This window comes from Cucumis sativus, chromosome 3, assembly GCF_000004075.3.
Source record: "Cucumis sativus cultivar 9930 chromosome 3, Cucumber_9930_V3, whole genome shotgun sequence".
Taxonomy (NCBI): Eukaryota; Viridiplantae; Streptophyta; class Magnoliopsida; order Cucurbitales; family Cucurbitaceae; genus Cucumis; species Cucumis sativus.
The window spans coordinates 18,193,917-18,207,797 of NC_026657.2; the positions used below are offsets into that span (position 1 = coordinate 18,193,917).

Here is a 13,881-nt window from a genome sequence, read left to right on the forward strand (position 1 = left end):
GGTAAGTATTTGTTGATGGTAGTAGACACAGTAGACCTTTATTTATCAACACTACAAGAAAAATGGTCTACGACGACAGTTATTTATTGTCGTGAACAAAATCCATGACAATTATTTTCAGTGATAGAAGCGGGAGTTATGGAAAGTCCTTCCATGACATTTTTCAAAAACTGTCTCCATAAGTTATTTCATTACATAACATAAATGTCGTTAGTTAGCATTCTACGACATCAAATAACTGTAATATTTTATTTTATGACAATAAATAACTATCATCATTTATGTATTAACGACAGTTAAATAAATGTCATGAATTCGTTTATTGTGACATGTTTTAAATGTCACGAATATGTCAATTGCGACAATTTTTTTTAAAAAATGTCATTGTTTTGCTACTGATGACATTATTTTTCTGTCAAAGATAGGGCAATCGTGACAATTAATTTTGTAAAAAAAACTGTCATTGTTTTCGTATTCACAACAATTAATAACTGTTAAAAATTCATATATTACGACATGTTTTTCCTGTTGCAAATTACTCGATTAGTACAGTTTTTTCCTGTTCTCCTTGCCACTCCGCCATTACACGAACCATTTGAATGACAATAATGTAGCTGACAATGACAATTTTGAATTTATAATATTGACACCCATATAGAAAAAATTAGCCAACAATTTAATATATATACGCTATAATACAATTTATAATATTCGTACATTTCCAATCAAGTTCCAACAATTTACAAGTACAGAATCTCAGCCCTTAATCAAAAAATATTTTAAATAGCATCAGAATACATATAACAAGATTTTCTGCTAAAGCATAAACGACCAACCGAGAATGTTTGTCTCTGAAAATGTTCTTTGAAAGTAAACTCATGAAGTTGTCGACTCCAGTTGAACCTACGAAGACAACATGAATATAAGCATCCATCATAGAACAAGAGAGTACAACTCTTATAGAAAATTTCAACATTGAGAATTACCTATCACTACATACGTCGATAAGATAAACAACTACATAGCAGAGCACACATGTAGAATAACAACATCAACTTAACATCCACTTGGTCTACCATATTGGAACTTTTTACAAATTACAACTCTTGTATCATTACTCTTTAGAAAACTTAGCTGGATATAAATAAGTAATCAACAAGAAAATTCTTGAATAAGTAATCATAAGTAATAATCGAGATGAATGAAACTTAAGAATCCATTAGTAGTTCACTGTCACTAAGGTTGGAAGAAACGTTATCCAACAAGAACCAAAAAGTTTCCATCTTAAGGAGTCAAACACTTTCAAATCTACAAATATCAGAAAGAAGACAGTTTTCATGTGCAATCCACTTCAGTTAATGAAGCCAAGAAATATTAAGGTACTAGGAAAATGAAACTAGAACAACTTGTATCATTTATGGCTTGACAGAATTTAAAGGTCTCCTAGTTTCTTATAAAAAAAAGCTCTACCAATGAGTACCGACATAAAATCCATGACAATTTACACAAGTACCAATTTAGCAATAGCAATAAGTACAGACATAACACCCATGGCAATTTACACAAGTAGCAATAGTCAACCACTATAAGCATACTATTCATGATAAAAAACAAAATTGTAGCATCCTAGCAGGTATATTGTTGGTATCGATAGGTTGTTTTCAAGTATTTATCTTGTTTCGTAAAGCAAAATTCAATAGTTTGTTTTAGCATATATAACCACTAAAATTGAATAATGACAAATCATCAAAGAGTGAAAAATGGAAAGCCAATAACTTCAACAAACTAAAGTTGTAAGAGTATATACTTTGAAATAAATATTACCTGTTAACTATATCGTTAGATTGTTCTTATCTTCTTTATATGTTAGAGGTATCCTCTTGAGTTGCTAGCCTTCATAAGATATATACCTTTATTATCTGACGTGCTCCATTTCTATTGGATGCTTGCCAATTCTCTATGATCATACATCTGAAGGCTGAATCACATTTTCATCATGTAATCGGACTTTAGTGATTGGATTTGGACGTTTAAGATCATGCAAAATAAGAAGCACAAATGTAGATATGCAACGTAATATGTTTACAATAAGAAAACTAAAACTTCTAAATGAATTCTGAATCTTTATACACCCCGAGTATGATGACATGCACAAAATTCTTCTCCTAGATTCAATGTATAGAGATGAATATTGTTTATGGATACCTTACTATGATTTCCTTACAATGTACAATCTACTTGAAGGTAGTTGAGGTTCTAAAGTACCTAAATACACCGTTCCTACAAATTGGAACCGATAGTCTGTCAGAGATAAAAAATATCTAATATAAGAACTTTTGTGGTTAGCTTTTTGAACATCTTAACTTTTAACAAGTCAATAAGAAATGGAAACAAGAGCATACCATTACAGAAAATCAAGCACATTTCAGCTTTAAAATTATTGTAAACATATATGGTTTAATTTAAAATTAGAAACAATTGAAAATCTTCTTAGGAGCAGTTCCAGTAGCTCTGTGTTTGGCAGCAATTTCCTCTGCCTTTGCCTTTAGCTTTTCTTCTCCATGCTTTGCTTCAATTAACAACCTTATTTTCTTATGTTGTTTTGTGTATCAATGCTATTTTGTTCTTCATTTTCTCTATATACTCACCCTTCTTCTTCTCAAATTTTTCATGCTCTCATTACAAAATCAATCCAAATGAAATCGACAAAAAAGAAAAAAAAACATAGTTGTAAAGAGCAGTTCCGTCAATGAAGAGAAATATCGAATTACAGATTTTGGAATCTTCACTGAGGTTGTGAGTTTATATTTAATGAATTTTTCTAAAATCTAGAACTAAAATCGTAAATAGCATCTACATACTATACAAATAAAACTTAAACACATTACATATATTTTGTTTTCTAATTACCTCAATTTGTTTTAGTTCAGCCTCAAGAGCTGCTTTCTTGTTGTTCTCCCATGACCCAATGCGTTCCATCCAGAAAAACACATATATAAAGCAAATAATAGCATCAAAGGGGTTAAATTCCATTGAGCTCCCTATTCAACTCTTCAGTATCAATCAGAATTTTAGAATTATTAACCCAAGGGCTGAGAAATATAAAATAAATTTGGAAACAAAAGAAAATTCCATTGAGCTCTTTAAGGAGGAAGCAAAAGATTGTATTCTTTTGAAATTAACTTTCTCAAAAGAAGCAACAATCTCTTATCACAAACTAGTAACATAGATTCCCCACTGCAAATAGGAGAAAAGAACTAACATCAACAAAGTAGATAGAATTTTGGACAAAGAGTAACATAACATGAAGTTAGGAACATGCAGTAAACAAAATCTCATGAAGATTAAGCACATCAATACCCACAACTAGATCCTAAAAAAAATAAGAATCTGAAACTAGATCCTGAATAATAGCATATCTTATAATCCAATGAACACCAATAATTATCCTACTTTGCAAACATGGAAATTACTTATGTAGATTGGAACCCACAATTTTCAATTTGAAAATCTACTTCCTTGAACCAATGAAATCAATTAGTTCAAAGGAGTAACAAACTACAAACAAGTTAGCATTAATGAACCATATCTACATTAAAATAATATAAATAAAAGACAAATTCACTCTCCCCTTTCTCTACTCCACCCCACTAAGTCTATATATTTGTAATTTACCCACTCACTCAAAACATACCAATACTGAGAAAAAACGTCACTAAAGGAAATACCTCAACAACATTCAAGGAACAAATCAAGTGAAAGAAAACCTTTTCCAATTCCTTGCCATAAATCTACTAAATAATGCAAATTAACTATAAAAAATTCAGAAATCAATGAATAGGTAATGATATTTTACGAAAATAATAAAGAATACTTGTTGTCATATAATCTTAAAAATTAATGATACGCACAGAAGAAGTATTGAATAACATAATTCAAGGCTTGTTGTGTGACTCAAACATCCTATATCGGGACAAACACAATCACACAACATCATTAGCATTTCAATACATTCATAAATAATAATATATCGTTTATCTGTTTCTTTCCTTCATACAATCCTAAAGAGTTTACAACTCTTTTTTTAAATATCTCATTCGTCTTTTGATATACACTCATCTTGAAAATCCCCTCTCTCAAAAAAAAAAAAAAAAGGACAGATTTCATTCTCCAATCTCTCTCATCCATCATTTCCACACCCACCCCTAATATTTAATATTTACAAAGAATCTTATTAAAAAAAAAAACTTAGCATGTTTTTCCAAAATGCCACTTAAACTAGTGGCATCATTGATCATTAATCTATCGATTGAGAGTGACAGAAACATCGATAGAGAGCTCTAACAAGAGAATATTAACATCACCATGCTAACCTTTTGAGTGGCTAAGAAAAAATTGAGATGAAATTCTTCAAGACTTGAACTTCTCAATGTACTGTAACCCAACTTCGACTGAATCTACACGTAAACATTAAGTCATCAGAACTTGAATGTCATCAACACACAAAAAAAATTCATGCTTCTTGTATTCTACAAGATACTCTTATTACTTCATTGGTTGTCTTCAAACATTATCACTTTCAATAAAAACAACCAAAGTCCATAAACAGATTGTATGTTATTATTGGAAAACAAAATAATTGAAAACATAGGACCATTTTCAAACCATTAAGCAATCACTATAGGACCAACCATCAATAAAAACATATATTACAAATATGTAAAGTAGATCAGATACGTCCAAAACTAAAGGACTAAATGAGTTAACGTCCAGAAAAAAAAATCCAGACATGCATATACACACCAAATGCTTACAAAATCAATATAACAATCTTCCAAAGTACCCTACCTAGAATAAAAATCTCGTGACAAATAAGTGTCCTTAAGAGGACCAAATTGCACAAATAATCCCCGTAGGTCGTCTGACCTGCAAAATACATACCGATGAAGAAGTTGATCAACTTAATAGAGAACAAAACCAAACACAATCTCCTTTTTCCCTTTGTCTTCTCAACAAAATAAAACGTTTCTTAGAATTTTCCTAATTCAAACGAACGAAAATCAATTAAAAATCAACTAAATGCTTCATTGAGGCATTTCATCAAACACATTGTAATCAAACATATCGTAAGCAACCAAAATGCTTCATCACATAACCAACCATAAAGAAAAAATGTGATTCACATTAGAAAAATGATCGTAAACAACAATATTGAATATGATGAATATGATGGTAGACAAAACAAACACATATCTCCTATAAAATCAAAACTATGAGGGATGTTTTTCATAAAAAGAACCATCAATATATCTGTAACGACCCAACTTTTCTAAGTAAGTCGAGATCGTTAATTTTTAACAAATAAAAGACTTTGATTAATATAAAACAAAACGTAAGCAATTTAAAAAAAAACATCTTCAAGTCAGGCCTGATTTTCAAATATTCCAAGAACTTAAAAATAACACTATTTACAAATAAAAGTTTGTAAACTAACATTTAGTACATGTTAAACCTTAAAAGAAATCATAAGCGGAAGCAAAATAACACATTCCCTATGGCATTCACGCTTCCTTCCTGCCCCTCGCCGGTTTGCCACCTTTATTTCCTTTGCCTGAAAATTAAACATAAGAAGGGTGAGTATAACAATACTCAGTAAGAGACCCTCTACTGGTCTCGTCAGGGGAAATAAATTGTTAAAGTTCTATTGGGACACCCTGTACAGTCGCAGTCTTGTGATCCCGTAGGATACACATTTCAGTCTAACGCCCCGAAGGACGTACATATCAGTCTAACGCCCCGAGGGACGTACATATCAGTCTAACGCCCCGAGGGACGTTCATATCAGTCTAACGCCCCGAGGGACGTTCATATCAGTCTAGTGTTCTGCAGAAACACATATCAGTCAAATGCTCCCGAAGGTGCAAAATAAATTGGTGATCCCGTGGGACACCTACAAGGTAAACATCCCAATACAACCTAACAATTTATCCCCTCATTCCATTCAACCCATCTTTCAGTTACTTCAAATCACAAAGTCCTTTCTTTCAACATCCTAACAGTCAACTTATTTTACTACAATCATCTGTCTGTCAATAATATGCTAATACATCAGTCAATCCACTATACAATCAAGTCAATACACCCCTCAGTTCACCAGCACAAACCACAGTTCAGTATAATCCACACCCAACCGAAATAAATTCACTAGTTTACATCCAAATCTTTATACAGCACAATCTATTAATATCATCATGTACACATAAGCATAATTTCAGTCATTCACATGTATACTTTCGGCAATCCACATCAATTCACACATCAATGTATATATATATGTTTCCAGTCAAATACAACATACACTAAACATTTAGTCTGCAACCAAACATGTACATCTTAATCATCATCCATACAGTCCCAACACAACTCAAAAACTTTAGGTGAGTCCAGTAGAAAGTCCCTTACCTCACTTTTATGCAAGTTCTTCAATCTACTAAGTCCAATGAATCAAATCCTAAACATAATCAATCATAAAATCAACATCTTTCTAAATAGTTTCAACCATTCAAATTACCCCATATGTAAAATTCCACAACTTACCCAAGAAGTGGAAAATCAAGTCCACTTCAACCTTTTTGGAAAATCAAGGATTCGCTCACTGAATCAAGATGTACCTTCAAGAATTAAGCATTTCGCCAACAATTAAATCCAGTGGCAGCATCCAACAAAAACCAAGAAACCAACAAAAACCATAACTTGTTCTTACCCAAATATGAGCCCAATGGTTCACGGCGAGGCAGATCTGGACGACGATTTGCTTTCCGAGGGAGGCACGACGGTTGTGAGCGGAGAGGCACGGCGGTTACAGGCGGATGGGCGCGACGGTTTAGATCTGAAGAAGAAAAGAGAGGGTGGCGGTTGGGTTCGGCGAGCGGCGGCGGTTTTGCTTCGCGAACGGAGATGGAGACGGCAGTTCGACGCGCGGACGACTGCAACGCAAATCTGGACTGGCAGCGGCACGGTCTTGCTTCGCGGCTGGGTATGGTGAAAAAGAAAGAGAAACGGAAGAAGATAAGTCTCGGGTGGCGCGTTGCTGGGCTACGGCGGTTGCTGGGCTGCGGCGGAAGGAGAAAATGGAAGGAAGAGATCGGCGGAAAGAAGGAGAAGATGGATGGGAGTCACGATCGCACGAGGAAGAAGAAGGGAGAAAAGAAAAGAAAAAGAAAAAGAAGAAAAGAAAAATAATAAAGAAATTTTTAATATTAAAGTAAAAAAAAAATACATATATATATATATATATATTTACCTTTTCTTTGGGCATTACAATATAACATTGACTCATTCGCATGGAATCCAACATATAGGAGATGGGTTATGAAGCCATTGGAGAGTAAATTGCATTCAACAAACAACCAAAGACAAAGTGGAATTGGAAATCAAAATTTCATCCATTTCGCAATTTGGGATTTAGGCAATGAGAATTACCATCAAACATTAAAAAATTTGCCCAACCTATTTTTTATCCAAAACTTCTCTAAAACCTTTAATTTAACACAATTCAAACCTAGGCATAATGAAATTTCAGATATTAAAACCTAATTTTCAGCAATTTGCAGTGAATTTCGAAAGGACAGAATTTTTTTTGATACTTACTGGAAATTCCCCAAAATGTAATTAACATTTGCTGGACAACACGATAAAATCCTTCAAAACCTGAATCTAATGTAAAAATAGGATGAAGTCGAAATGGAGCCACGGACGCGTGACGGGAAAAGAAAACCTGAGAGTGAGGGAGAAGACGCCGATGAAAGGTGGTAGCGGTGCGTTTGGCTGGTCAGTGCTCAGTCGCATAAGCCACCGACGCTGGCAGTGGAGAGATTGAGAAAGATTGCAGTGAGGGGGAGGGTTTTCGAAATTTAGGGGCTTTCCTTTACTTTCTTTCTTTCCATTCTTTTAACTTAAAAAAAATAAATTTTATTTTATTATTACTATTTAATGCAGTTAAAAAATGTCATAGATTTATGACATTAAAAAACTGTCATAAATTTGGCCAATCCGAAAATTTCCATCTTTTCCCGCCAAAAATGGGCATTTTGACAATTTGTGACAGTTTTTTTGTTCTTCTTTTAATTTGGATTGTATACAAATGTCATAGAATGTCATTTTTCTTGTAGTGCAATTTGTGGGGTCTAATTGAATTTCTTTAACTTCAAATTTTACTTCAATCCTTCTATTTTAGTATTTTTAGAATACTTAATTTTTGGCATTGGTGTTAATTTTGCTTTATTTTTGTCTTTACACTCTTAAATTAATTAACTTTTGGCATTTCGACTTCTTCGCTATATAAATGTTAGTACTTACTTTTATTTACTCAAGACTCTTTCTTATTTTAAGTTTTTCCATTTTATTTTGATTTTTAATTACATGTTCTTTTGAAAATTGTTTGTTTATCTATTAATGTTGAGAATATCATAAAATGTTCTCTACATTTTTTATTATTGAAATTTTGGGGTTCTTTTTTTTTTTTTTTTTTTTTTTGCTATTTTCACTATTTTCACTTTGCGGGAGAACAAAAAGGTAGAAGTAAAACATTTTATGTTTTATTTTATATTTTACTAAAAATACTTTTTAGCAAGAGTAATACGTAAATGTAAAAATACTTTTTAGCAAGTGTAATATGTAAACTCCACCTTTTGCGTATGGAAGGTGTTTGTGAATATGCCTGAGAGATGTGGACTGTGGCTTTGTTTTATACAATTTGTTTTAAGCATATTTTGACTGTTGAACTGGAAATGGACTTTTAGAATCCAACCCATTTGCTTTAATTGCACAAATCTCTAGTGGAAGGATTTGGCTGCAACTCATGCAGTCTAAATAATGGTTTGTTATTATTGTTAGCCTATTGGTACAATTCTAGTGTAATTATTAGAAACTTCCTGCCTTGAGTTTGGTATTTGACTCACTAACTTTTCATGGTTGAATTTTCAGATCTATTTGAACTATCAACCCGAATTTGGAACTTCAATGTTGGGGCTTTGGTGAAAGAAAATGCTTGAACCCAAATTTGAATTGAATTGTATATTTATTAATCTCTAAAAAGTTTGGTAGTGTGACCTACAACAGTTTGACAACGATTTTAAGGATTAAGAAAATGTTGGAGTTTGAAAGGAAGAAATCAAAATTTCCAAGAAACAAGCAAACATAGTGAAGAAGAAAATGGGAAATGGTGAAATGAACGTGTTGCACTAAAATCCAAGTTTTAACTGTTTCCATGTCTTTGCTGCCTTCTCATATTTCAAAGGGAGAGAGTTGGTTTCTTGTTTTTGTTATTATATTTTTTCCATATTGTTTTGTTTTATGTTGAGCAATTAAATTGAAATAGCATTCAAGTATGTTAATTGAAAAATATTGATCATTATTATTTAATTCTTGTTTTTTGTTTACTATGATTGTGGAGTTCTATTCTCTATTATTACGCAAGGACTACTCTGGTCAATTACTGTTCTATATCTTTCCTGAAGACATGATACTAGTAATGGTGGCTTGAACATTTGACATGAGAATGATTACAACACTGCCTCATGGAAAATCTTCACGTAAGTTCTTCTCTTCAATAGTTAAATATCTTATAAGACAATAAACATAAATTGCATATTTTCTGAGATAAGATGATAGATACATGTCAAATCTTTCCTTGGTTATTGAACCTTGGTTAATGAACACATGGATGAGTGGGTATGGCTGAGAGAGTCCAAGATATAATGAATACTTTAGTGAGTCATGTTGGATTGCCAGCCGAAGCCATTTTTTTCTAGGATTTTCTGGTGAATAAGTTGCATTTCTGCAGAACGAAGAATTATAACCATACACAAAATCTAATCATGAACCGATAAAACTGGTGGTGGAAATCCAGTTTTTTCAGTTGCATTTAAAGACACAGATTTCTACTCAGGAAGAAAATGGTATGTATAAGGGGACATTTAGTGGCATATGTGAATTAAAAGACAATCTTGTTTGTTTTCTATTTTGATCTCAGTATTTACATTGCTCAAAAATTGGAAACTTGACTTCATTGAAATAGGAAATTGAATTTGTCACTTTTGGTTAGTGTTCTTGCACTGCAGCTTTGTTGAGCAGTATCCAAATAAAGTTGTTTGTGTGAAGTGAAAATAAGGATTATTGTGAATTAGTTTATGGTGTGCAACCATTGAAATTGACAAGGAAGACCTCATTATGGTCTACTAATGAGGCTATTCAAAAGATTAGAGCACGTATGCAAACAGCGCAGAGTAGATAGAAGAGTTATGCGGATGTACGGCAAAAAGACCTTAAGTTCGATGTGGGAGAAAAGGTATTCTTGAAGGTAGCACCTATGAAGGGTGTTATGCGTTTTGAGAAGAAAGGGAAGTTAAGTCCTCGATTTGTTGGACCATTTGAGATCTTAGAGAGGGTTGGTGTTGTGGCGTATCGCTTGGCGTTACCACCATCACTCTCTGCAGTCCATAATGTTTTCCATGTTTCGATGTTGAGGAAATATGTGGCCGATACATCTCATGTAGTAGACTATGAACCCTTGGAGATTGATGAGCATTTGAGCTATGTAGAACAACCTGTGGAGATTCTGGCTAGAGAGGTGAAGATGCTTCGTAATAGAAGCATTCCATTAGTAAAGGTTTTGTGGCAGAATCATCGAATTGAAGAGGCGACATGGGAGCGAGAAGAAGAGATGAGGACTCGTTATCCAGAGTTATTTCAAGATTAGAACTTTCGAGGACGAAAGTTTCTTAAGGGGGGAAGAATGTAAAGTCCGAAAGGTAAAAATATATATATATATATACATTTTTATTTTATTTTCTTTTCTTTTCTTTTCTTTTCTCTCTTCTCCTTCCTCCCCGTGCGTTCTCCTTCCGTTCGCAGCAAGCAGCCGCTGACCATCCCTTCTCCTCTCCGTTCCGCCAGATCGAGCCGAACTCAACCGCAACATCTGTTTCTTCCTCCGTTCACCGAAGCCGAACCCACTTTCTTTCTTCTTCGATCCAAAACGGTCGCTGTAACCGTCGGCCGCCGCGTAACTTTCCGTCCAGATCTGCACCGCAAGACCTTCCGTCGTTGCAACCGTTGCTCTTTCTCCGCTGCCCAGCCGTCTCAGTCGGTTCTGTCTCCGTCGAAGCCACGGTTCTGTCTTCGTGAAGCCCTGACGCGCAACCTCTGTTTCGAGCCGCCGCCCATTCCGTTCTCCTCTGTTTTCTGCACTGCCGCGCAACTCTCCGACCGCGTCAGATCGTTGATCGATTTTGAGGCAGCCGCCACGTCTCCTTTGGCCGACCGCTGACCGACCCACACTTAGGATTTTTGCTGCGACTCCGACAGTCGTGCGTTGAGGTGTGCTGCTGTCTCTGTTTTACAATTTTATCGAGGTTGCTATGTTGGTAACAACTTAAGTATGAATGGTAATTGGTTTCAAAGTGGTTCAAGTGTTATGGTTGGAATGTTTAGCTAATTTGTTAATTGGTTCTTGAAGGTGTTGGGAGTAACGTTGGGCTCCCTTAAATTCACAACCAATTTGTGAATTGTTGAGGGTTCAGTTCGCCAATATATCGGTGAGTTGGAACTTACGTTTTGGAAAGTAAGTGAGATATGTATCGTGGAAGTAATTGAATTTTGTGTTGTTGTGGTTAGGATTGTTTCGAGGACGTTAGTTGATTAAGGAGCTTCCCCAACTTTGAGGTAAGGGACTTTCTACTGGACTCACCTAAAGTTTTGAGTTGTGTTGGACTGTATGGATGATGATTAAGATGTACATGTTTGGTTGCAGACTAAATGTTTAGTGTATGTTGTATTTGACTGGAAACATATATATATACATTGATGTGTGAATTGATGTGGATTGCCGAAAGTATACATGTGAATGACTGAAATTATGCTTATGTGTACATGATGATATTAATAGATTGTGTTGTATAAAGATTTGGATGTGAACTAGTGAATTTGTTTCGGTTGGATGTGGATTATATTGAACTGTGGTTTGTGCTGTGTGAACTGAGGGTGTATTGACTCTATAGTTTGATTGACTGACGTATTAGTATATTATTGACAGACATATGACTAAAGTGAGATAAGTTGACTGTTAGGATGTCGAGAGAAAGAACTTTATGTTTTGAAGTAACTGAAAGATGGATTGAATGGAATGAGGGGATAAATTGTTAGGTTGTATTGGGATGTTTACCTTGTAGGTGTCCCACGGGACCACCAATTTATTTTGCACCTTCGGGAGCATTTGACTGATATGTGTTTCTGCAGAACACTTGACTGATATGTACGTCCCTCGGGACGTTAGACTGATATGTACGTCCCTCGGGGAGTTAGACTGAGATGTGTATCCTACGGGATCACAAGACTGCGACTGTACAGGGTGTCCCAATAGAACTTTAACAATTTATTTTCCCCTGACGAGACCAGTAGAGGGTCTCTTACTGAGTATTGTTATACTCACCCTTCTTATGTTTAATTTTCAGGCAAAGGAAATAAAGGTGGCAAACCGGCGAGGGGCAGGAAGGAAGCGTGATTGCCATAGGGAATGTGTTATTTTGCTTCCGCTTATGATTTCTTTTAAGGTTTAAGATGTACTAAAACTTAGTTTACAAACTTTTATTTGTAAATAGTGTTATTGTTAAGTTTTCTTGAATATTTGAAAATCAGGCCTGACATGTTTTGTTTTTAAATTGACTTATGTTTCAATTTGTATCAACCAAAGTCTTTTGTCAAAAAAAAATTAACGACCTCGACTTACCCAGAAAAGTTGGGTCGTTACAGTATATTTATTAATCTCTAAAAAGTTTGGTAGTGTGACCTACAACAGTTTGACAACGATTTTAAGGATTAAGAAAATGTTGGAGTTTGAAAGGAAGAAATCAAAATTTCCAAGAAACAAGCAAACATAGTAAAGAAGAAAATGGGAAATGGTGAAATGAACGTGTTGCACTAAAATCCAAGTTTTAACTGTTTCCATGTCTTTGCTGCCTTCTCATATTTCAAAGGGAGAGAGTTGGTTTCTTGTTTTTGTTATTATTTTTTTCCATATTGTTTTGTTTTATGTTGAGCAATTAAATTGAAATAGCATTCAAGTATGTTAATTGAAAAATATTGATCATTATTATTTAATTCTTGTTTTTTGTTTACTATGATTGTGGAGTTCTATTCTCTATTATTACGCAAGGACTACTCTGGTCAATTACTGTTCTATATCTTTGCTGAAGACATGATACTAGTAATGGTGGCTTGAACATTTGACATGAGAATGATTACAACACTGCCTCATGGAAAATCTTCACGTAAGTTCTTCTCTTCAATAGTTAAATATCTTATAAGACAATAAACATAAATTGCATATTTTCTGAGATAAGATGATAGATACATGTTAAATCTTTCCTTGGTTATTGAACCTTGGTTAATGAACACATGGATGAGTGGGTATGGCTGAGAGAGTCCAAGATATAATGAATACTTTAGTGAGTCATGTTGGATTGCCAGCCGAAGCCATTTTTTTCTAGGATTTTCTGGTGAATAAGTTGCATTTTTGCAGAACGAAGAATTATAACCATACACAAAATCTAATCATGAACCGATAAAACTGGTGGTGGAAATCCAGTTTTTTCAGTTGCATTTAAAGACACAGATTTCTACTCAGGAAGAAAATGGTATGTATAAGGGGACATTTAGTGGCATATGTGAATTAAAAGACAATCTTGTTTGTTTTCTATTTTGATGTCAGTATTTACATTGCTCAAAAATTGGAAACTTGACTTCATTGAAATAGGAAATTGAATTTGTCACTTTTGGTTAGTGTTCTTGCACTGCAGCTTTGTTGAGCAGTATCCAAATAAA

At 34.2% G+C, this 13,881-nt stretch overlaps 1 protein-coding gene and 3 long non-coding RNA genes across 7 annotated transcripts; 2 read left to right on the forward strand and 2 right to left on the reverse strand.

Moving 5' to 3' along the window:
- Window positions 1-843: 843 nt before the first annotated feature.
- LOC116402545 lies at window positions 844-7,909 on the reverse strand. Of its 4 annotated transcripts, none has more exons than XR_004214979.1 (7): window positions 7,778-7,909; window positions 4,849-4,926; window positions 4,374-4,457; window positions 2,911-3,237; window positions 2,206-2,280; window positions 1,825-1,978; window positions 844-903 (listed from the first exon to the last, which is right to left on the reverse strand). It is a non-coding gene; the product is annotated as an uncharacterized LOC116402545 (long non-coding RNA). The 4 variants fall into 4 exon arrangements; XR_004214977.1 differs by having other exon boundaries at window positions 7,651-7,909; XR_004214978.1 differs by having other exon boundaries at window positions 2,206-2,301; window positions 7,651-7,909.
- LOC116402544 lies at window positions 5,433-6,996 on the reverse strand. Its single transcript, XR_004214976.1, has 4 exons — window positions 6,764-6,996; window positions 6,598-6,671; window positions 6,463-6,511; window positions 5,433-5,611 (listed from the first exon to the last, which is right to left on the reverse strand). It is a non-coding gene; the product is annotated as an uncharacterized LOC116402544 (long non-coding RNA).
- Window positions 7,910-10,381: 2,472 nt separating the features above from the next.
- Window positions 10,382-10,759, forward strand: LOC116402419. Its single transcript, XM_031881666.1, has one exon. The coding sequence runs from the start codon at window positions 10,382-10,384 to the stop codon at window positions 10,757-10,759; it is 378 nt and encodes a 125-aa protein (XP_031737526.1).
- Window positions 10,760-10,867: 108 nt separating this feature from the next.
- LOC116402802 lies at window positions 10,868-12,524 on the forward strand. The gene is made up of 4 exons (XR_004215450.1): window positions 10,868-11,379; window positions 11,519-11,597; window positions 11,677-11,724; window positions 12,513-12,524. It is a non-coding gene; the product is annotated as an uncharacterized LOC116402802 (long non-coding RNA).
- Window positions 12,525-13,881: the final 1,357 nt, after the last annotated feature.

What these genes read in the sequence shown, in the direction of transcription:
- LOC116402419 (XM_031881666.1), top strand. Translation starts at nt 10,382, where the DNA reads ATGCGTTTTGAGAAGAAAGGGAAGTTAAGTCCTCGATTTGTTGGACCA.